Source organism: Asparagus officinalis, chromosome 8 (assembly GCF_001876935.1).
Source record: "Asparagus officinalis chromosome 8, Aspof.V1, whole genome shotgun sequence".
Lineage (NCBI taxonomy): Eukaryota > Viridiplantae > Streptophyta > Magnoliopsida > Asparagales > Asparagaceae > Asparagus > Asparagus officinalis.
Window position 1 is genome coordinate 117,905,655 of NC_033801.1, and position 24,690 is coordinate 117,930,344.

The 24,690-nt window shown below is 35.5% G+C and overlaps 1 protein-coding gene across 3 annotated transcripts in view; it reads left to right on the forward strand.

The window, feature by feature from the left end:
* LOC109820367 (proteasome-associated protein ECM29 homolog) overlaps positions 2,550-24,690 on the forward strand; it is a 51,857-nt gene continuing 29,716 nt past the window's right edge. Inside the window, exons 1-14 of one of the 3 annotated variants that reach the window (XM_020386493.1) lie at positions 2,550-2,864; positions 2,935-3,102; positions 3,177-3,266; positions 6,159-6,289; positions 6,376-6,466; positions 6,599-6,681; positions 6,765-6,871; positions 13,097-13,249; positions 15,821-15,885; positions 16,956-17,040; positions 17,168-17,246; positions 17,347-17,455; positions 23,313-23,372; positions 24,289-24,407. In XM_020386493.1, the coding sequence (XP_020242082.1) occupies positions 2,685-2,864; positions 2,935-3,102; positions 3,177-3,266; positions 6,159-6,289; positions 6,376-6,466; positions 6,599-6,681; positions 6,765-6,871; positions 13,097-13,249; positions 15,821-15,885; positions 16,956-17,040; positions 17,168-17,246; positions 17,347-17,455; positions 23,313-23,372; positions 24,289-24,407 (1,520 nt within the window). In that variant the 5' untranslated portion in view covers positions 2,550-2,684. Of the gene's footprint in view, positions 2,865-2,934; positions 3,103-3,176; positions 3,267-6,158; positions 6,290-6,375; positions 6,467-6,598; positions 6,682-6,764; positions 6,872-13,096; positions 13,250-15,820; positions 15,886-16,955; positions 17,041-17,167; positions 17,247-17,346; positions 17,456-23,312; positions 23,373-24,288; positions 24,408-24,690 lie in introns of those variants that run through there. The other 2 variants (XM_020386494.1, XM_020386495.1) reach the window with 2 other exon arrangements.

Below are 24,690 nucleotides of genomic sequence, written 5' to 3' on the forward strand. Positions count from 1 at the left end.
CCTGTTTGCTGCGGATGCTCCCTTGTTATCATCAGTGTTTCGTGTCATACCTCTTGATCAAAAAATGGTAAGATTACCTTTATTATATATCAAGCAAATCAACTATATGAATATTGGTCTCTTCAATTGATTGCAACAACAGTTCTATTTCCATTTCAATGACAATCCAAACAAGAATAAAATGGAAGCAACAATATTAATTACTTCCAAGTAATATTTTCAAATATTATCCAAACAAAAAAAATAAATGAAGAGGAAGAAGTTCTACTTCCATTACTTCTAAAAATATATGAAACAAACAAAAAAAATGATATTTCCGTTACTTCCTACTTCATAGTTTTGGAAGTTACTTCCGTAATCTACTTCTTACTTCCAATACTTCCATTATCCAAACGGGCCCTAAGGAGCGATAACTGTCAGTAGAAAGCTAATTAAGTTGTTAGATTGCATTTTTTTACCAAGAGGGAAAAAAAATCAAGACCGTATATACTAATATACCGGACAAATTTTCAAAACAGTCACATATACAATTTTTTTCCAAAAAACGATCTTATTTGAAAATTATTGTCAAAACCGACTCAGTTTCAGCTGTCAGGCTAAAACTGGGGCGGTTTTGACGAAAATAACTTTGAAACTTCACGGGACTTGAAGTCCTGTGAAGTTTAGCAGCATTTAATTAAGCTGCTAAACTTCACGGGACTTGAAATCCCGTGAAGTTTTAAATTTTGTCCATCAAAACCGACCCAGTTTCAAACCGACAGCTAAAACTAGGTCGGTTTTGACAATTATTTTCAAATGAGGTCGTTTTTTGCGATTAGTTTTCAAAATGGGACTGTTTTAAAATTTTTTCCCCGTATATACCCTTCAAAAATTAAATATATTTACCCTCTAATTTTCAGTCTTTGCAACATTACCTCCCAATTCTCTCACATTGAATTTTTATACCCCTTTGACTTTGACAATTTTAGTTTGTAAATGAAAAATATTGCAAAAACGTTGGAAGTTATTGGAAAATTTTGACATTGCCTTGTTTAGGAACTAATATTCATAAGTTCGTAGGGTAGAAAATTCAACGGGAGAGAATTGAGGGATAATTTTACCATTACCAAGATAATGAGGGTAATTTGCACATATAGAAGATATGTAAAACACCTTTAAACAAATTGAAATAATAATTTTATGTAAAACCCCTTTAAACAAATTGAAGTAACAATTTTTTTTTAGAAATCCATTTCGAAATGCATATATTCTTTTAGGGGGTGTTTGTTTCGAAAAATTTTTGGGATATAGGCTGGATTTGAAGTTTTGGGATGTAAAAAGTGATTTTTTGGGTTTTAGAAATCCATAAATCATGTTTGTTTCAAAAATTTTTTTGGGATATTGAATCCCAAAAACATAAAAAACTATTATATTTTAGCATATATGAAATCCTTTTTTTGAGCATGGATTTGGGCAGGATCTCTGACACAAGCAGTCCAGCTCATCTCCTCCTCAGCTCCTTCAACCAAAACCGTCGTTCCTGTCACCGTTTCTTCCCCCGCCTCTACCAAATCCTACCCGCGCTCAACCGACGAGAGAGGAGAAATCCAAAGAGAGAAACCGACCCTCTCCTCTCAAATTAAAAATAAAAAAAAGCTCAAGACTCAGGTGAGGATTTGTATAGGAAAGGAGGTCACCACGCGGTGCGGATAGGCGATCAGTTCGCCGGCGGCCGATACATCGCACAGAGGAAGCTCGGATGGGGGAATTTCTCCACTGTGCGGCTCGCCTTTTTTTGATCTTCTTTTCTTCATTTTTAGGGCTTGGGGTTGTTCATCATCCTGCTGCTTCTGAGACGTTCTCTGAAGGAAATTGCTCCTCTTATCGGGTTCGGATCTGCGTCCGAATCTTGTAGGGTTGAAATTGGGCCCTGCTGCTTTTCTGCTACTTTGTTGGTTCTCTCCTCTGGCTCCTCCTCCTTTTTTCTGAATTTTTTATTTTAGTTTTATCTGTGTAAACAAAAGGGGGGAAAATCCAGCTTGGTGATTGGTTTCGGATCTTGAGTTATGGATCCGATAACGAACGGGCATCAGGTTGATGGTTGTGGGGATGTGGAGTATGCTGAGATGGTTGTGGGGATGTGGAGTTTGGACAGATTTTGTTTAATTTTTGTTAAAGGGGCCTGAAACAAACTGAATCTGCACCTTGTATGTTATACAATTGTATTTATTTTTTTGTGGGAGGTAAGCTCACCAAAGTTCTTATATTCACCATCTATTATTTTGGTAATCCTAAAACTTGTTTGTTACAACTATGGATTTCAAATTCTAAAATTTGTAATGCTACAATTTGAGTTTGAAACAAACAAGAATTTACAAATTATAGCATTCCAAATCCCAAAATATTGATGAAACAAACAAAGTTTTAGGAATCCCAAAACCCATCAAAAAATTTATGGATTTCAAATCCCATGTGAAATCCATATCCATAAATTTTGGGATTTGAAACAAACACCCCTTAGAGGAATATCAGAAAAACCCAATCAAGAAATGAAATATACAAAATTACACAAAACAAACAAGAATTCCCTGCGCTCCAAGAAATCCCCGCTCACCCAAACTACACACGCAAAAACCCATCAACAAACCCCCTCTTCTACCTTTCTCTTCCCATAATTTCTATCAAACAAAAAAACTCAGAAAAAAATGGCGGACGCTTCTTCATCGTCTCTATCGCAATCCGACGCTCAGATAGAAGAAACCCTAGATCGCATGCTCACTCGCCTCGCCCTCGCCGACGACTCCAACCTCTCCTCCCTCCTCCCCAAGATCCTCCCTTACTCCATCTCCTCCCTCTCCTCTCCCTCCCAATCCATCCGCAAACTGGTAAAATCCCCCAAATTCTAGGGTTTCTCCAAAACCCTAACCCTAACCCCTTCCTACTTTCCGTTGCTAGGTTCTCGAGATTTTGAGTCATGTGAACAAGCGAGTCAAGCACCGGCCGGAGATCGGGCTGCCGTTCTCGGAGATATGGAGGGTTTACAGTGAGCCGAATGCGGTTTCGATGGTGAGGAATTTTTGCATTGTGTACATTGAGATGGCGTTCGAGCGATTGCCGAAAGAGGTTAGCTACTGGTTTGCTGCTTTGCTTTGTTAGGGTTTCAGATTGCTTATAGGGGGGTAAATTTGGGTGTGTAGGTTAAGGAGGAATCCGCGCCTGAGCTGTTGGTGGGTCTTGGGAAGCGGCCTCAACAGCATCAAGATATCATTTTGAGGATTGTTGCAAAGGTATGAGAGGTTAATTTTAGCTGCTTCATGAAAATTGCTAGTAGTTTGGTCAATGTAGTAGATATTATTTTGGTCACAAATAATTCAACTTATGTTGCATATTCAAGAAATTATTTGAACTAGGAACCTGTGTCGGGATTATTGGACCGTGTCTTGCATGTAATTGAGCATTTGTGTGGCTGTGCATCCAGAGTGTGTGCCCACTGACTAGTTACAGTCGGTTTCAATGCAATGAGTCTTTGTAGGCTTGGGCAGTTTGTGTGGGAATAACTTATTTGTGAGTCACCGCTAGTGATGCTTTGTGCCAGAGGTTTCAGTGAGTATGCATGGCTACACATGGAAGTGGATTTGGGTTGTTTATTAGAGGCACAACGGGGTCATGATCTTGTTGGAGATTGTTTAGAGGCCGGAAGCTATAAGCACCTAAAAAACAATGATGATGTAGCACCATATCACCTGTACAATCAGCATGCACTTGTAGGGGACTCAAAACAAATAAGTTATTATTTCAATTTATTTAAGTAAAACCATGATGTAGAACCATGATATTGCACCTGGGATAACCTAGAGTCAGCTAGATAACCATGATTGCCATCATATGTCATCATGGTTTTGTAGGTGCTTGGTGCATAGGGTAAATTTAAGTGACTAGTCAACTTGAAAGTAAATATATCAATCTTCTTTTCTTTTGGCTAAAAGAGCAATTTGATCCCTGTACTAGGGCCTAATACTCAAATTGGTGCTCCCACTTTCTTTTTTCTCTACTTAGTTCTTGTACCCCTAGTTAGGTGTAAACATAGTTCTAATTCAACTCTCTGTAAAAAATTCTGTTACATAAAAATTGAAAGGACAATATTACAATGTACAATTCCTTTCATTGAAAAAAAGAGAGAATGATTTCCTGTGAAGTGCCTCTCTGCAATACAGCCCTCCGAACCAAGAGAATGGATAGAACTGCTATTCGTCCAATAATTTATTACCCTGTCATTACATTTTTATACCCTTCAAACCTGTTGAACCCCCTGTTTATGTTACCTGTTAAACCCATTGTTTACATTACCCTGTCATTACATTTCATATAATAATAAGTTTTTACAACTATTTATTCATCCAATGTACTTTCCTGCATAGCATATGGTTGTGCTAATCTTGATTATTTGGCTCTTGAATAGAGATGTACGTAGATGAAAAAATAACAAGTAAAACATTTCTCTTACAACTTGAAAAACTTTGTGGATTACCTTTATCCCATAGAATGATTAAATAATCAGAATTGCAAAATTGGAATCACTCACATCCTTGCACAACAGGGAGGAGCAATTTCTCCAGATGAAACCTCAAACTAGCTATTCAAATGCAACTCATAGTACATAAAACCTTACATACATCCTCCACAGCTCCACTGATGCCGAAATAAATATGTTTCGGCCTGTGTTCAAGTAACGATAGATTGCTAAACCAGAGAATCCAAAACACTGATATCAACATTTGAAATTTAATAACTTTTCAAAGGCTCTTTAAAAATTAAAATTGAACAGATATCTTCTTCACAGTTTTAAACACGACATGAGAATGAAAAAAACCTTAAATAAATATTACATGCTAAAAATAATTTTTTTATCTTTCTAAAGTACATGACCTTCTAGTATTGCTAGTTCATTAAGGGTAATATGGTCATAAATGAAAAGTTAACACCCAATTTCTAACTAAGGTGTGGTATGAGGACTAAGTTGAGGCAAAAAAAGGTGGGGGGGGGCACAATTTGAGTATGAGATCTTAGTTCGGGGACAAAATTGATCTTTTAGCCTTTTTTTTCCTTCTTGTAACAGTAGTATCCTTAACAGGAAGTAATCTGCTTTGAATAGGAAGAGACCTGGTATTGAAAGAATGGAACATTAAGTTGATCTTTGAGTATGAGACCTTAGTTCGGGGACAAAATTGATATTTTAGCCTTTTTTTTCCTTCTTGTAACAGTAGTATCCTTAACAGGAAGTAATCTGCTTTGAATAGGAAGAGACCTGGTATTGAAAGAATGGAACATTAAGTTGGAGTATGACTGGGACAACTTGGGATGTCAGTCACTTCACTTCTGGAGATGAGTAGGGCAATGGATGAAACTGGGGTGTTGATCTCCTCTGGGGATGAGTAGGACAATAGACGTGACCATTGTATTATTGACCAATGTGCAGGAGCAGGGAACATCAAAATGAAAAACCTGCTCATCCCTCATCAATGTTGTTAATCTTGTGGAATTCTCTTTAATAATAATATGAACATTCCTTAACTTTGTTGTTCCTTTTGTCACACAATAGATGCTTTGGGGGTGTTTGGTTCAAATGCCAAAATTTTAGAATTTGTAATATCATGGAGAATTTCAAATCCATAGGGTCTTATACAGGCTTTGGGATTTCTAATATTTTGTTTGTTTCAACATTATTATAGAAAAGCAAATCCTAAAATTTGTAATATCTTGTTTGGTTCAAACTCAAATTATAGGATAACAAATTCTTGAAAAGAAAATAAAGTGAATATGCTTATCTTGGTGAGGTTATCTCCAAAAAAAAAAAATACAAAGGTATAAAAAGAGAGGTAAGTGTACTCATTTATGGGATTTGCCAAATTTGAGAGGATTTGGCAAATTCTAAAAATTGGGTACTTTCTGCATTTTTATGATTCAACATTCTAAAAAATTTCTTGAAACAAACACCAAATATGGAATCCCTAAACATAAAAAATTCACTTTTTGATCCCAAAACTTATAATCCACACCAAATGCCAAAGTTTTGCTTGAACCAAACACCCCCTTTTTGGATGTTGCCATGTTTAGTGTCTGTTGTTCCTCTAAATTCCACAACAGTTAAAGTTACCAAGTTTGTTTTATGTTGACGTCAGGTGATTGGTGAATGCCATTCAAGCCGGATTGCGGAAAATATTGCTGGAAAGTATAGAACAATTAGCAACCATAATGAGGGAAAACTATTTCTGGAGTTCTGTTATCATACAATTCTGTACCAACCAATTGAGTATGACATCCAAACTGTGACGACAAATTTTAAAATTTTTGATTTATTGCTTTTGTTCTAGAATATTGATATCACATTGTCTTTAGCGCTAAATTGCTGGCAGGACTTTCAGTTGTTCAGTCAAATCGTGTTACTGGCAAGCTTCCACTGAAAGGTGACACACTTTTGACTAGAAAGGTAAGTTTTTATAAGTTTCTTAGCCCCTTCTGTATATGATGGTCATAACTATAATATAGTTGCCCTTTATGAGTATGCTTGTTTAGAATGTATTGCATTTTGCTCTTTCATAATTCAAGGTGTTTCCAACAGCTTGGAATTTTGAATGTTGTAGAAGCAATGCAATTTCCTCCTGAGCGTGTATATCCTCTGTATCTGGCTGCTGCCTCTGATGGGTATGTATCTGTTGGATCACCTGAGCTAACAAAATAGAAGAAGTGCATAACCTTGACTCTTCTTGTTTTTTTACTGGTTCAAGCCAGGAGGCTATTACCAGAAGGGGAGAGGAGCTGTTAAAGCGTAAGGCTGCTGGTGTAAACCTAGATGACTCTGATCTGATAAGAGGACTATTCATGCTATTTAATGGTATGTGGCTCACCTGACTGTTGCAAACTGTTCCTAAGAACATATTGATTGTATTTGATGCATGTTTTATATTCTGGCAAACTAAAAACTAACATTCAAGTCTATAATACAGCTTTTAGTAGGTTATAGTTGATTGAATTTGTCAAGCAATTTGAGCATGTTTCTCAAATTGCTTAGGTGAAATCAGTGCCTTTGAAGTTATAACAAGCCATCTTGATTATTTCATCTGTTCAGGCAACATCTCGTAGAAAGAAAAAATGTAGTGATCTATTATATTAGAAACTGTCGAATAATATTAGGTAGTTAGTTCCTATTTTCTAGGAAGCTTATGTACAGAATTAAATTTGTTTAGATCTGTTTACTAGAATTAGTTAGGCTTTACTGTAATCTAGAGATTTGTTTAGTAGAATTAGTTAGGCTCTGTATTATAAATATACATTGTATTCCGATTATTCAAAATACAAAAGAGATTATTCTTTTTCTCTCTAAACTACATGGTATCAGAGCCAGGTTTGTTTACCTGGAGATTTGAGAGACACCTTCCCTTCATTGTTCCTTCAGAATCTTTCTGAATAACCTTCCCTTCTCTTAAGTATTTTTTCGTATCCTTTCCTTTCTGGTTTAACCATTCTTTTCTCCTAATCGGGTAAATATACAATGTCTTCTTCTTCTGATGTTACTAGCCTACCTGTTCAAACCAATCTAGAGACAGGAAGCCACAATTCTCTCCAAATTACTGTTATTCGTTTGAATGGCAGAAATTTTCTTGAATGGGCCCAGTCTGTGAAACTTGCCATAGATGGCAGGGGTAAATTAGGTTTCTTAACAGGAGAAACAAAACCACCAGAGGAGAAGGATCCAGCTTTTCGTCGTTGGCGTTCAGATAATTCACTAATCACGACATGGCTACTCAATTCAATGGAGGAGTCCATTCGTCGTCCGTATATGTTCATGGAAGCCAAGGAAATATGGGAAGCTCTTAGAGAGACCTATTCAAATTTACACAGTTCTTCTCAAATCTTCGAATTAAAAAAGAAATTGTGGCTGTCCAAGCAGGGTGATAAAGATGCAACATCATACTACAATGAGATGCTTTCAATGTGGCAAGAATTGGATCTGTGCTACAATGACCAGTGGGAGAACCCTCGGGATTTGGCTAGATTTCGCTTAAGAGAGGAGAATGATCGTGTCTTTATGTTTTTGGCAGGAATTAACCATGAATTTGATGAGATTAAGGGGCGTCTTCTAGGCAGAACACCTCTGCCTTCCATTAGGGAAGTCTTCTCTGCAATTCGCCAGGAAGAAGGCCGGAGAAAAGTGATGAACAATTCTGTTTCCAATCCTGGAATTGTGGAACCTACAAATTCAGCCTTGGTGACCAAATCTTCTGAAGGTGAAAATTTTTTTTGTGAGCACTGCAAGAAGCCATGGCATAGGAAGGAAAATTGCTGGAAAATTCATGGCAAACCAGCAAATTGGAGGAAGAAATTTGATAGCCGAGCACACTCCTCAGCGGCTGTTCAATCTCAAGGACAATTATCTACTCCTGAATTATCCTCTTCAATGAAGGACCAGATTGCAAATTTATGCAAACTTCTACAATCTCAACAGACTTCTGATTCCTCTTTTTGTTCTTTAGCCCATCAAGGTAATCCTTATCCAAAAGCCTATTCTGTCAAATCTTGTTGTGGTCCTTGGATAATAGATTCAGGAGCTACAGATCACATGTCCAGTAATTCCCATTTATTTCTCAAATATTCTCCTGCAGCAGGAAATAGAAAAATTAAGATTGCAGATGGCTCTTTTTCAGCCATTGCTGGACAGGGATCCATACGAATTTCTTCATCTCTTATCCTTGAAAATGTTCTTCATGTTCCTAATCTTTCATGTAATTTGTTATCTGTCAGTCAAATAACAAGAGAATTAAAATGCAAGGCTAATTTCTTTCCATCCCACTGTGAATTTCAGGATTTGGTCTCGGGGAGGATGATTGGCAATGCTAGACAACATGGAGGTCTGTATTTTTTTGAGGATGGAAACTACTCGAATAAAATTGTTAAAAATTCATGTTATGTTTCAAATTTCAGTAACAATGATGTCATGCTATGGCATTATAGGTTAGGACATCCAAGTTTTCAGTATCTTAAATGTTTGTTTCCAAATTTGTTTCTGAATAAAGATCTTTCCTCATTTAGTTGTGAAATTTGTGTTATGGCAAAACAACATCGTTCTTCTTTTCCCTCACGTCCATATCAACCTTCAAAACCATTTCAATTAATTCATAGTGACATTTGGGGTCCTTATAGGATTCCTACCCATTCTGGAAAACGTTGGTTTGTGTCCTTTATTGATGATCATTCTCGAGTAAGCTGGGTTTATTTAATGAAGGAAAAATCTGAAGTTGGAGAAATTTTCAAAAATTTTTTCGCTATGGTGGAAACACAATTTAATGGAAAAATAAAAATTTTAAGAAGTGACAATGGAAGAGAGTATTTCACAAAAATTTTAGGCCAATTTTTCTTGGAAAAAGGAATTATACAGCAAAGCTCGTGTTTTGATACACCTCAGCAAAATGGTGTTGCTGAGCGAAAAAATAAACACATCTTAGAAATTACACGTGCTTTACTGTTTACTGCTAATGTTCCAAAACAATTTTGGGGAGATGCTCTTTTACATGCTGTTTTCTTGATAAATCGAATGCCTTCAAGAATTTTAAAATTCAAAACTCCTATCCAGATTTTTCAAGAGTCAAATCCGAGTTCCAAACTAATTTCAAATCTACCATTAAAAATTTTTGGTTGCACAGTCTTTGTGCACAATTCGGATAAACAAAGAAGTAAACTGGATACTCGGGCACATAAAGGATTTTTCGTGGGTTTTTCAACTTCACAAAAGGGGTTCAAATGTTTTATTCCTTCACTTAAAAAATATTTTGTCACTATGGATGTTTCATTTTTTGAAAACAAATTGTTTTTTGTCCCTCATCTTCAAGGGGAGATTTCAAATATGAATACTAGGAAAGAAGATTCGGTGACTATTTCAGACCTTGATTTTTTGAGTAGTCCGGATTCTTTGGAAGATAATTCTGATAATTTTTCAAATGAATCAAATCTTATAAGTCCGGATTTGTTAGCTGAAAATGTGGTTCAAAAAGATTCGGATTTGTTGGTTGAAAAAGTGGTTGAAAAAGATTTGACTTCAAATCTAAATAATCAACAAAATCCGGATTTATTAACTAATACTTTAGCTAAAACAGATTTGAATTTAAATTCACAAAATCCTGAGCCAACTTCAAATTTAAATGAGGAAAATCAAAATGTTATTACTGAGTCAGAAACTGATACTTCAAAAATTAAAGATATTGTGAATATTGAAAATTCTATCCTTTCTGAAAAAGGTAAACAGTCAGGAAATATCACTCAGATGGATCTCTTGAGAGGTATAAGGCAAGACTGGTTGCAAAGGGTTTCACTCAAACCTATGGAATTGACTATATGGAGACATTCGCTCCAGTAGCCAAGTTAAATACAGTTCGGGTTTTGTTGTGTTGCTGTCAACCTCAATTGGCCTCTTCAACAACTAGATGTCAAGAATGCTTTCCTCAATGGAGACTTGGAGGAAGAAGTTTATATGGTACCACCACCGGGTTTTGAAGTACGGTTTGGAACTAAGGTTTGTAAGCTAAAAAAATCCTTATATGGACTTAAACAGTCACCAAGGGCTTGGTTTGACAAATTTGCAGGGTCTGTTAAAAAACAAGGCTACTTACAAGGGCAATCCGATCACACCATGTTTTTTAAGAGAACAGACAGGGAGAAGATTGTGATACTAATAGTTTATGTTGATGACATAATTTTAACAGGTGATGACTATGAAGAAATTGACAAATTGAAGAAGAATCTCACCAAGGAATTTGAAATTAAGGATCTTGGAGCCCTTAAGTATTTTTTGGGCATGGAAGTAGCAAGATCAAAGAAGGGATTGATTGTGAGTCAACAGAAGTATATTCTGGATCTCTTGAAGGATTCAGGAATGTCAGGATGCAAACCAGTAGATACTCCAGTTGATCCTAACCTCAAATTGGGTGATAGCAGTTTGGGTATTCCAGTGGATATAGGCAGGTATCAAAGATTAGTTGGAAAGCTCATCTACTTGTCTCATACTCGTCCAGATATTGCATTTGCGGTAAGTTTGGTTAGTCAATTTATGCACTCACCAAAGAAAGAACACCTTGAAGCATCATACAGAATTCTTAGGTATCTTAAAGGTACTCCAGGAAAAGGATTGTTCTTTGAAAGAAAGGAGCACAGGGGAATTGAGGCCTACACCGACGCTGACTGGGCTGGTTCAGTTACTGACAGAAGGTCCACAACAGGATATTGCACATATGTTTGGGGTAATTTAGTTACATGGCGGAGTAAAAAACAGAACGTTGTTGCAAGAAGTAGTGCAGAAGCCGAATTTAGAGCCATGGCAAGTGGGATTTGTGAACTGATTTGGTTGAAAAGGATCTTGGAAGAACTTAAACTACCTATGGACGGTCCTATGAAGTTGTACTGTGACAACAAGGCTGCAATAAGCATAGCAAACAATCCCGTACAGCATGACCGAACCAAACATGTGGAGATCGACAGACACTTCATCAAAGAGAAGATTGAGAGTGGTGCAGTTTGCATACCGTTTCTTCCAACAACGGAACAAACAGCAGATGTTCTAACTAAGGGGCTCTTCAAGCCTACTTTTGAGTCACTTGTTAGCAAGTTGGGTTTGCTCGATATTTACAAACCAACTTGAGGGGGGGTGTCGAATAATATTAGGTAGTTAGTTCCTATTTTCTAGGAAGCTTATGTACAGAATTAAATTTGTTTAGATCTGTTTACTAGAATTAGTTAGGCTTTACTGTAATCTAGAGATTTGTTTAGTAGAATTAGTTAGGCTCTGTATTATAAATATACATTGTATTCCGATTATTCAAAATACAAAAGAGATTATTCTTTTTCTCTCTAAACTACAGAAACATATATGAAGATCAATACCAAACAGTTTTTCTTGCAATGCTTCATGGTCATAGACTCATAGCCGCATCTAACCTTCATCACCTTTTAAACAATATTAATCAAATGTCATTTGTGCCCAATGCAAATTCTAGTATGGTTTCCTAAATTTCTCCACTAAAAAATTCCTCTTGTTGATATGATATGCCTGAGGAGATGATTGTAATTTTTTATAGCAAAATGATATCATATTACCCTATGTTTCATCCTATACCTACTAATACTGGGACATATCACACATCTTATCAAAAATATCTCGGTGATCCAAACTAGGGTTTGTGCTCAGACTTGGGTGATTCTAGCGGGTTACACGTGATTTGTTTCTGGTTCATTTTAAACTGAAACTGGCTGAAACATGCCATGTTACCGGAACAACCTTATTTTGATAAGAATTGATTGAAATTGGCTGTATATAAAGTTGTTTAGTAATCTTATTTTGCAATGGTTTGGACTTGTGATCTGAACTTTGAGACTTTGCCAAAGGCTTTAAAAGTCAGAAGTAAACGAGAAAACCAGAATGATGCTTAAAACCCAAGAACCAATGAACAGGAGACAACAGGAAGGGCATATGAGAATATGTGCTAGGAGATGGACTCATCTGGTGTGCCAATCACTCCGTCATCTTTCATCCTCTGCCAAAATTTTCTTAGATATTAACTAGGGCTTGTGTTAGATAGGGAGCACAGGATATTATTGTGTGATTGAATTTTGTGTTAAGACAACGTATTTAGTATTTACTAGAATGAAAAGGGCTTGTCTTGTCAAACCCAAAACCCACTTAAAATTGAGCTCAATTAAGTTAACATGGTTTCCATCTTGATAATCAACCTGTTTACTAAATTAAATGAGGATAATCTTTTAATTTTTCATAAGTGCATCTGTCCACATCAAAGTGGCCAACAACAAATATTTTCTATGAATACATTAAGTTGCCTCAAAATTATTCGAAACAAAATTGTGACGACCACCAAAAGTTACATTACATCTATTTAAACTTGAAATATTTCTTGGTTATTCATTTCTCTAAAGTAGACCATTACACAATGACAACCTGTGATAATTCTTCTAGACCAAACTCACATTTGATTGAAAACTGGAGCATGCATATAACTAGTACAATGAATGCAATTGTTTTTGATTAGCTAATCTGTCATGTATTTTATCAATTTAGGAACTGTTGGAGTTGAAAACATAGTTGAAGAATCCAGAGTTACTCCTGCAAATCCTGCATTGAGAGCTCGTCTTATGTCTGTTTTCTGCCATTCAATTGCTGCAGCCAACTCTTTTCCTTTGACTTTGCAGTGCATCTTTGGTTGCATTTATGGTAAGCTATTATTTTCTTTCATTCTCTATGCTTTATTGCTGATTTACGTCACACAATGACTACATTTTACGTTAACGTCCTACTAACTGGAATTAAAATAGCGATTTTAAAAGAAATGAGTTGGCTGATTATGTAGCTGAGTGTATCCTAGCGATGGACTATTTTCCTTTTTAAAACCTTAAAGCTGGGTGTTAACTAATATATTCTCTAAATTGTTAACTAGCACGGAAAGCGAAATATGCTATTGTAATTGCATTGTTATATATAATACAATTAATAGATTCATCACTCTATTTTCACACTTTTTATGCTAGAGCCTGAGTCATAATGAAACAAACTTTACAGCACACGAAAATTAACTTATAAGCCAATGCTTCTTTGTAGTTATAAACTTATAATGAAACCTATCTTCAGATTTGATGCAGAAGTTCGTATCTTCTTGCTGATAGATGAATCTCTAATAAAGTGGGTGAATAGCCCGATACACAAAGCTCGCACTATGCGTCAGAAAGGTTCTCTTGCATCACCTTGAACTTTTCACAAGACGTTATTTCCACAATTCGAACTTGCAACTTCTAGATCACATGATGATAACTTTTACCATTGTACCAACCTTCAAAAGATATGTAAATAACTAAAAAAGAAATCAACAAATAAAAGATTTATGATGATATTCCATATTCTATTTACCAATAACAACAACGAAGCCATTATTTCAAGTTTTTGGTGCCATCTACATGAATCCTACTCTACCATTTAGTTCTGTTTAGGGCTATTTCCTCTGTCGTTAAGTTTACCATTGGCACTATCATATCCTTATAGTGTGTGTGTGTGTTTAGCCTCAATAGAAACTTCAAACCTCCTATTAATGTTGTCATTTTTTATTCTTTCTCGTAGTATATATATACAAGTCCACCATAACATTGTCAATGTAGCTACATTCATTTTCTGCACATGTTTTAGAATTTCACAACATTCTGAGCTATAAGCATTGTTGGTCTTGTATTCTTTGATCATATAGGACTCCAGAAGTACTTCAGTGTAACCATCTCGATATGATTCGATGAACCAAATTATCTTCAATGTCACAATCTTGATGAATGATTGATCGTAAATAGGAAAATTGATTACTGTTTGGATATTTCTTGACCATCAATATCTAATATTTTCTCATTTTAGCAGTTCATAATAAAAGCAATTATGTTAATATTCGTCGATATCAGTGTTATCAATGCGCAAGGCGCAATGCAGGATGCGAAGTCTCTTTACGCGTACATGTGTAAGGCGCAATGCGATGCGCACGCCCGTGTGAAACGAGACACAAACTATAAACATAATTTTCAAGATGGTTATCAAGCACAAAAGAGCATTGTTATATATCTTCACATAAAAATATGTCAAGATAAACAACGTCTACTATGAAATCACAAAATAAGGTCTTAATTTCTTATGCTAACACATCCAACATAAAGCAAAGTTCATAAATTTTCAAATCAAAAGTCAAATCAAGACTAATATTGAAGCGAACACGTGGTCCTCAATTAGGCTACTAGAAAGGTCAAAGGCTTAGCGGTTTTATTTTGCTTTTTGGGTATGATTCATCAGGTATAAAGACCCGGTTGAAATGTTAAAGAACAATTCTATATGTGGCTATGCCTAGTATGCGCCCTACTCGAAGCACTGTCACTTATGAGGCACAAGAGACGCTGCTGCATTAGATGCGGGCGCTTCCCCATTGCCCTGTGCATCACATGGCGGATGAGGCACAGTGATGAGCATGCCTTTGAAAACACTGGTCCATATATTTGGTCATATTCAATTCAGTAGTTTATTTAATACTAAACGAATAAATTTTAGTATTCGGCGTATAAATGAATAGAATTTAATCAAATGTATACTCGATTCAGTTGACTATTAACTACTTGATAACTTTTTACATTTTGGTCCTATTAATTAAATTTATTGTAAATATTACGCATCCAAACTTTTATTACAAATTTTATACAAAGTTCTGTATTTTTTATCTATTTATTTTTAATTGTTTTGTCAATAATGCTATTGATTAAGAGGGTTGACTTTTATTTCTCTGCTAGATATTTACACTAAAGTAAACAATAATACATTTAGGTGTTAAATGATGCCCAAATGCCCACTAGATAATTAAACTATGAAGTAAAAACATAATACATTTAAGTGTTAATGATGCCAAAAGGCCCATTCGAACCCAAGACCATCTAGTTAAGTACGTAGTGATCTACCAGCCAAGATGATCGAGTATTCACGAATGAATATGGAATTTATTGCTATTATAACAAATCAAATTCAAACATTAATTTGATGTCCGAGGCGAATTCGAACACAAATTCAAATTGAGCATATATTACGGAATTTGATTTCTAATACCGTGGTATTCGATTCGATCCCTTCATTTTCACCCCTAGTGGTCCTAAATCTTGTTTGGTTATGTTATCCTATTTTGTTTTTTAGTTAGCTGTAAGATTTATCTCAAAGTATATATTGTAATTGAATTATGTGACTTTTCTTATTCCACCGACGTTCGGCTTATTGCAGGTGGTGGAACTACCTCAAGGCTGAAGCAAATGGGAATGGAGTTCACTGTATGGGTATTTAAACATGTAGGTATTTTCCTTCTGCATCTTTTAGTAGTTTGTAATGTGTGGCTTGGATTCTTATTTTATCATTTTGTTAATTTTGTTTTTTATTGTGAAGCTTTTCTTGTGACACAGTAGATATTTTCTTTTTCTTCTTCTTAATATTGTTTAATAATGTTCTGTTGATTTATTTTTGAATGAGACAGTTGCCTTTTGAATCCTTTATGTTCGAGGCGAATTTGAACACAAATTCAAATTCAAGTTAATTTTGTTCGAGGCGAATTCGAACACAAATTCAAATTGTTAATTTATTTTATTCCAAAAGTAACAACTTGGATTCTTATTTTAACATTAATTTGATGTTCGAGGCAAATTTGAGCACAAATTCAAATTGTTAATTTTGCTTTTTATTCCAAAAAGCATTAACCTTAGCCTTACCTATGTTAACTGTTGATCGTTAGTATGATCTCTTGTAAACTGCTGTCTATTACTTTGCCTCCTTGTACTTTATCATTTCTGTTTAAATTTCTTCAGATGTAAATGTGTTTTTCGTAGATAGTAACCTAACAAGCAGTGTTCAAATTTAGCTACTTCCATTAACTACATGAGTGAAGCTTAGTAAATGCTTTAAAATTTCTTTCCTTATTTGGTATACCTGAGTTAATACATGGTTGCGTCCTATTCAGCTTTGTATTTTGTTCATATTTTAGCAGCGTAGAATTCCTTAAGTACCATTTTCTAGACCCTTAACTATTCTGAATCAGTCATGGACAGTGTCATCAAACATTCAGCACCATTGTTTATAATCTCTATCTTACAATAGAGGAAAAAAATTGCTTGAAATAGACTCTTCAAATAGGGATCACAGTTGAAATGGGAAGTTAGAAATTATGGTATTTTTTGAACTCTCTAATCGTTGAATCATTGACATTAACCATAACATCTTCCACAATTTTACTGTTATTTTTTGTTCAAAAGAATGTTTTTCATCGTTATATTTGTTTCCAAGAGGCATTTTAGTTTCAGAAATTCTTGGAAGAAGTTTCTAAAATGTTATGATGTTATTAGGTCATGACACTTCTGTTTTGATGCAGGCGGCAATTGATCAACTGAAGCTTATGGGTCCTGTCATCTTAAGTGCTATACTAAAAGATCTTGATGGTTCCTCAAGAGAAACAGGTTCCTCCTGGACTTTTGTTTTTGTTTTTGCCCCTTCTGTAGTCCTTTTTAAGGTTCTGCAAAGCATAAGTAGTGCATTTGTCTGCTCGATGGCACATTTAGGTTATAATTTTGTTCTATTTTTTAGAGTCTACTGCTCGTGATACTAAAACATTTGCATTCCAAGCAATCGGGCTGCTTGCATCTCGCATGCCTCATCTTTTCAGGTATGAATTCAAGCTCGTTTCATTGTTACTTGCACATGACTAACTGGTCCTTTGTTAGATACTGATCATTTTTAGTTCCTTTCATCTACGTCTTCGCCAGAGAAAAAACTGACATGGCTGTTCGGCTTTTCGCGGCTTTGAAATCAGAAGATCAATCTCTTCGTCTCGCTATTCAGGAAGCACTCAATTCACTTGTGATGGCTTACAAGGTAATCTGTCCAAAATAAAGAGTTCTTACTGTTGGATGTTGTATGCTTTGTCTTGTGGTTCTGGTAATAAATGATGAAATCTATCTTGTAGTTGAATTCTCCTTATATTCGATTACGTGTATGGTAACCCCAAGATTCTGCACTTACAGTTTCTCTGTAGTAGGAAAGATATAGGTCTCTGAAATTAGTTTACTACCATACTTTCATAGCTTTGTTCAAATTAATTGCAGCATCTATGTTATAATATTTCAAAGGGTAGAGGAGTTATCTTTCTGACTTGTAATTTAGTTATTCTGTCTGTCCCAAGAAATAGTTTCCTACTCATACATACTCCCATTTCCAAACTGAGATCACCTTTATGATGGTACATGGGCTTTATATGCTTTATAGTGCATGTATTATAGCATGTATACCCTTAGGGGCTGTTTGGTTCGTTTCCTTTATTTTCCAAAAACGATTTTTCTTCACTTTATTGTGTTTTCTTCACTTTCATGGAAAGTGTTTCTTGTGTTTGTTTCGCTAAAAAATATGGGTTGAAAGTACTTTCCACCACTTTTCTTAGTTTGGTTCAACTTGAAAAACAATAAAACAATTGATGTGTGAATAGATTCCCTCATTTTCTAGTGTTTGTTTTAAACTAAAAAATCAAGAAAACTTGATTGTGGTCACCATGGTGTGATTACCACCCACATAAGACAAAATATTAACAGCACAAATTGAGGCACACAAAATATAATGTAACGCACTTAATTGACTGCAAATTCAGAAGGCAAGCACACAACTCGACTTGGCCAACTCGATTGAAAGCAAACCAACATTGCCTGTAAATTCAGAAGGCAAGCACACAACTCGTCTGAAACCAACTCGATTGAAACTAAACCAACTTTGGCTAAACCAAGTCTGAAAATATCCAAGACTAAACCAAGGCTGAAACCCACTCGAGAGAAACAAAGACTCGAACAACCCAAGATTGAAATCAAACCAAAGATTAACACAATTTATAGAAAATGTGCTCAGAAAAAGCCCTTTTCTTCATTATCTGCATTGCCATGAAGTTTATAATAGCAATGTTGGCTGCATTTATTGCCTCGCCAATTGATTACTAATATAAACTTTGGTTGCATACATTATATATCCGGCCATCATCATAGCATAATATCGCATTACCAATGACATAACAACCATTTCAACCAATTAAAAACAAATTAGATGAAACCAATTGTTTGCTGGAAATTCATAACTGAAACCAAAAGTTTTTTTGTCATTATAGGAAATGTTAATAGCATTCGTATTTGTTAATGGAGGAGACAATGGAGCATTTTAAGTGCAATCTTGTTGAAACTATAAAGCTGAGAACTGAGTATAAACTACCCAAAATTAGCATGAAGCACCAAAGGCCAAGCACACAATTGAAACCATTATTGAACAATCCAAGAATGAAATCAAACCAAAGTTGAATACAATTTATGTAATGAAAAACCAAAATGCTCAATGAACAAGATTTGAAGAAACCTGATGCTGCAAATTCAGACTGCTTACCAACACAACACAACTGAGCTCCAAGGGCCAAGCACACAACTGAAACCAAAGGCCAAGCAACAACTGGCAAGCACACATGTATATAACCAAACACTGGTTGAAACCACCATCATAACTAACACAATAAGCAACCAAACAGAAGAACAGAGACATTGGCTGGTCCAGTGTTGTTAAGGGCGATTTGGGGCGCGCGCCTCGGGCGCGAGGCGCTTCGGCGCAATAGCATAGCGCCCCGCATCAGGTGCGGGGCGCTACGCTTGCGTCGGGCGCGCGCCTGGGGAGCGCCCCGCAGCGCCTGACGCCAAGCGCAGGGCGATCGCCCTAGTTCCAGAACCGCAATCAATTGGGTTCGGGTACAAACCCGCTTCCCAAAAGTAAATCCGAAATCAAAAAGGGGGAATGAAAACAGAGAGAACTAAATCGAGCTCTAGGGTTCTGAGATCCACTTACCTCTCCTCCGATCTTTGTCTGCATCTACGAAGACGGGCGGCCACGAAGACGAAGATCGACAGCGCAAGGTTAGTATTTCGTTTTTTAGTTTTTTCTATTTTCAGCTTTCTTTTTTTTTCTCCTCCTTCGTTTCCAGCTTTCGTTTTTTTCTTTGTTTTTTCGGTCGATTCACTTGTTCTTTTGCTTTTTCTTTGCTTTTTGTTCCCGTCTTCGTTTGCCTGTATGTAAATTAAGTGGGATCCGGTCATTTTTTTCTTTTTACTGTAGCTTCTTTGTTTTTTCTTTGCTTTTTGCTCCCTGTCTTTGTTTTCCTGTAGGTAAATTAAGTGGGATTCGGTCATTTTTGTTCTTTTTACTGTAGCTATTGTATCAATAAAAAATACTTGTAGTTAATATTAATAGTAAAAAATTAATTCATCCTCAACGCCAAGCTAGAGCCTTGCTTGTTTTTTTCTTTTTTTATTGTAGCATAATATTTTTTAACAATGTTAATTTGTTATATGAATCACTGTAACTATTTTATTGTAGTTAAATTAACAGTAAAAAGTTAACTATATTAGCTGATGTTTGATCATAAGGCTAATGATTAATAAGGCTAATGATTAGTTGATGTTTGATCACTTGATTAATAATAGGCTAATGATTAATAAGGAGAGATTTATCTTATTTTAAATGAGCATATGATTGTTGAAATGTGCAAACTGCAAAGTTATGAAGTTATGAAATTGCTACTATTTGCTTCTTATTAATACATATCAGTAATAATTGTTGAAAATGTGCTCCTATCTGATTTCTTGTGCGAGATTGCGAGTATTGAATCTTGTTATTTGAGCTAGGTGCAGTGCTACTAGTTGACTTAAAACTTGAAACTTGATTCACCATTTGTAACCTGTAAAGAGGAAAATAAAATTTAGCAATATAGTTATTAGTGATGCAATATATTATTTGGAGTGCGCCTCACTTCGCTCGGGCGCGCGCATCGCATTGCGCCTTGCGCATGTACACGTAAACTGACTTTGCGCCCCGCATTGCGCCTCGCGCATTGAAAACACTGGGCTGGTCATTTAGCTGGCACTTTAATGAATATAGCATTAGCTGAAACCAAGTATGCACCAACACAATAATCAACCAAACGTATCCTGGAAATACATTCACGTTGGAACAAAACTGAAACCAAAAGAAAGCACACAACTGAAACCATTGGCAAGCACACAACTGAAACCAAAGGCCAAGCAACAACTGGAAAACACACAACTGAAAACAGACATTTGCTGGAAATGAATAAGGCAAGCACACAACTGTGCTCAGAACATCCTAAGAGGCTGAAATCAAGACCGAGAGCAAGGTTGAAACCAATATTGAGAAACCATTATAGAACAACCAAAGATGGAAATCAAACCAAAGCTCAAAAGAAATTATAGAAAATGTGCTCAGAAAAGGCCATTTTCTTCATTATCTGTCTCGCCATGAAGTTTATAATAACAATGTTGGCTGCAATATATTGTCTTGTTAATATATTGTTGATATACACTTTGGTTATATCTTAAGAATAGCTCATCATCATAACACAAAATATGCATACCTCTTTAACTCTAATTCCATCAAACTAGAAATATGTAGGTTACTCTAAATTCATCGAGGTGAAATCATTCACCTTACCCCACTTGTAAACAAGTCAAACAAGTTTGCATTAGTAATCTAACATTCAATATAACATGTAAAGCCACGACTGAGATGCATAAAGATAGAGATAGTAGCATTAGTTTTGCACAAATGTAAGTTTAATACATCTACCATAGTTAGGCACAAGGATGAGCAATCATCTAGCTCATTTACATACAAAAATAATTACACGCGCATTGATATAACTAGCTAGTTTCACAAAAATATGCCAAAATTTTGCATAATAGTTGGCCTCCCCATAAACAACCTAGCTTGTGATTCATTCTCATGCAATTCTTGATAAAACTTATCAAGATTTTTTATGTTAAATTCATCATCCCACTCGAATCAGGGAAAAAAACCGTCGTATACCCAATCAATCAAAATTAGGGCAGAGAGATTTTCTAATATTTTGAAGATTATATACAAGAATGGCCACGTTTATGAAGAAAATTAGTAGATAGCATAGCAACGGGTCGAGAAATTAGCTGGTCCGTAGAGATCAAGCGTCTACAATCCACGGGAGAAACAACGGCGTTGTAGGCTAGCGGAAGGCGGGAGAAGGAGATCGTCGTCGGACAACAGAAGGCGGGAGAAGGTGAAATGAGAGGGAGAAGGGGCGGTGATTGTAAACCTAGGGTGAAAACAAGAGATTTTTGTGGAATGGAACCGATGCCTCCCTTTTCTCCCAAATCGGCAAATTTCAGGGTTTTTAGGAAGGAAAACAACATTCCCCCAAAGTGAGCTGGCAACCCCCTTTTCCCTCTCTTTCCTTTTTCTATTTTAACCATCCAAACATCCGAATCTAAAGAAAACTGACAATTTTTTCATGTGAGTTTTCTTTTGGTGGTCTTTTCTACATTTTTTGGCCAAACAAACAGGCCCTTATCATATTGTTTCTCTACCTCCTAATTCTTAGATATGAGGCAGCATTACATATCTGATTCTGCCCTCTTATTCTCTTAATGCTTGCCCTCTTATTCTCTTAATGCTTGCCAATTTACTGTGTTCACAATCTTGATTCTCAAAACTAGCAACATGATGTGTAAAAGAAGAAAAGTGATGACAAAATGATCTGCTTTGCTGTATATGTTACAAGTATTTTAGCCTTTTCTTATTAGACGTATGCAACATTTGAAAGGTCTGCCAAAAGTCAGAGTTTTCCTATTGAATATTTAATATTGACCATTTTTCAATTAAAGTGTTCTTTTTTCTAATTTGAAAAGATGATGTTTCTGTTATCATAAGTTTTGGGAGTCTCCCAATGTATGTGTATGGTTTCTCTTTATTATCTCTGTCCACATCGGACAAATAATACATTCATAAGTACTGAAATGACCTAATGTTGCTTCTAAGTGTATCATGACCTGATAATTGATCCTATTAGCTAACTCTAAGTAGTGTACAGTGCACTCATATTAACAAAGTTGGTGAATACATCATCTCATCATGTACAGTAATATTTGTTATAAAATAGTGGTATAACCTATAAGTTTGAAGTTCTTTTTTGCAACATATTCTCTGTTCATTTATATATTGAAATAATATTTCAAAGCTTTGATATATGCCACAAAGTTCATATGAAGTATTAGGGGCTGTTTGGTTGGGCCAAAATTTTAGGAAACCATCATTTTTGGAACAAAAAGTAGGTTTTGGGCTATTATAAGATTCCAAAAGTTGTGTTTGTTTCAAAATTTTTTAAGAAAAGGTTTCTTAAAAAGGGAGAAAACAATACGTTTTTTTTGGACAGCCCCAAATCCTTTATTTTGGCTTGGAAATGGGCTAAGAAAGCTGACAATTGTGTCCAGCTCAGCATTTCTTCTCACTCATTTTCTTATTCTTTGGAAATGAAACAAACATGAGTTTTGTTTTCCTATTCTTTACTTTATCATTCCATATCAAACACAAGTTTTGGATTCCTTAGATATCCTAAAAAAATTTTGGATTTGGTTTTTTGTGAGGGAATTCATTTCCATAATTTTATGGAAATGAACCGAACAGCCCCTTATAACCTGTTAGTTTTGACTCTTAAATTAAGCATTTGATCGTCAGTTGTTACTTGCGTTTTGGTTATTCTCCTTGCATGGTTTACTTGTATCACTTATATCAGTCATTATGGTCAGGCTCTCACTGCTCTAAAGTTTTGCACATTTTTCTTGGTTCGAATATGAATATGCTTCATTCATCTTTCTTATCTTATTGGTAGGATTCTTCATTGACTATCTTAAATGATCTGGAACCACTTCTGCTGGAAAATTCTCAAGTGGTAAGGGTTAAAAGTTTGTTTCGGCCCAGATTATTTGTTCTTTTCAACTGGCATCTTTACAGTAGATTGCATAATTTGTCATTTTCAAGTTCTTTGTTTCTCTATATTTTCTCTCACTGTACATATTTAGTGAAGGTAGTCAGTGATAGTGAAACGAGTCGTTTGTTCTAGGCCTCTGATGGAAAATCCTTTGGAAACGAGTCGTTTGTTCTAGGCCTCTGATGGAAAATCCTTTGGCATCTCTGATAAATGTCGATCAATCAAGTTTTATAGGTTCTACATCTGCAGTATAGTTATACAACATGCTATTGCTTCACCTGATGCATTTAAGAACATTACTACTTACGGTTTTGTGTGCATTCCTAAACCACCATAAATTACCAACTCATCAATAATATTGTCTTCAATTTATTCAACTGCCTTATATGTATTTGTTTTCTTGCCCCTATTTCAAATTTCTTTACCATTGTTATGGTACAATAATTGACGCTATTTTGGCCCAAAAAAAAACTTGTATTGATCACATTACTCGGACTATCTTTTACCTTCATACGCCTTCTAAGTGTAGTATGTATGATTTTTCATAGCATTCATACGATTATGTGCACACTGACACTTGCATTTTTGCTTTGTTGGCTTATGTTCTAATTTGATTGGATTATTTCTGTGGCTTTGTGCGTATACACATGTCTATGCACTTACGCTCACGTTTATGCGGCTTCATGCTTTAATTCTATAGGCTTATTTAGCATTGGTTGATTCTGTTCATTCTATTTTGTTTTCTGCGAAAAAATCTGTCTTATTTACATCAATTGTTTTTATTTACAGCTTGTTTAAATCGATTATGCTCATAAACAACCCTATTTAGTTCAATAAATTGTCCATCATAAGACTTAAAAAGTATTTTCATGAATAGGAACAAAGTGAGGTGCGATTCTGTGCTGTGAGGTGGGCAAGTTCTTTGTTTGATTTGCAACATTGTCCAAGCCGGTACATTTGCATGCTTGGAGCTGCAGACACAAAGCTGGACATAAGGTCACACAGATATTCTACATTGCTTATTTTTTTGTGTGCTAATTTTCTTTTATGTTAAAATAATATGTTAATTATCACGTGCTCCAACTGAGCTATTACTTTTATGGTGGACAAACCACTTTTTCATGACTCCTAAATGTTTTCTGTGTGTGCATTTTTGTTTGTTTTCGGGTTTTGAACAATGTGACTATCAATGTTTAAAATTTTCAGAAATGTTTGGTTGCATATGCTCTAAGCAGGGTGGTTCATTAATAGAAAAGTTAGGTAATTTGACCAAGTGTCC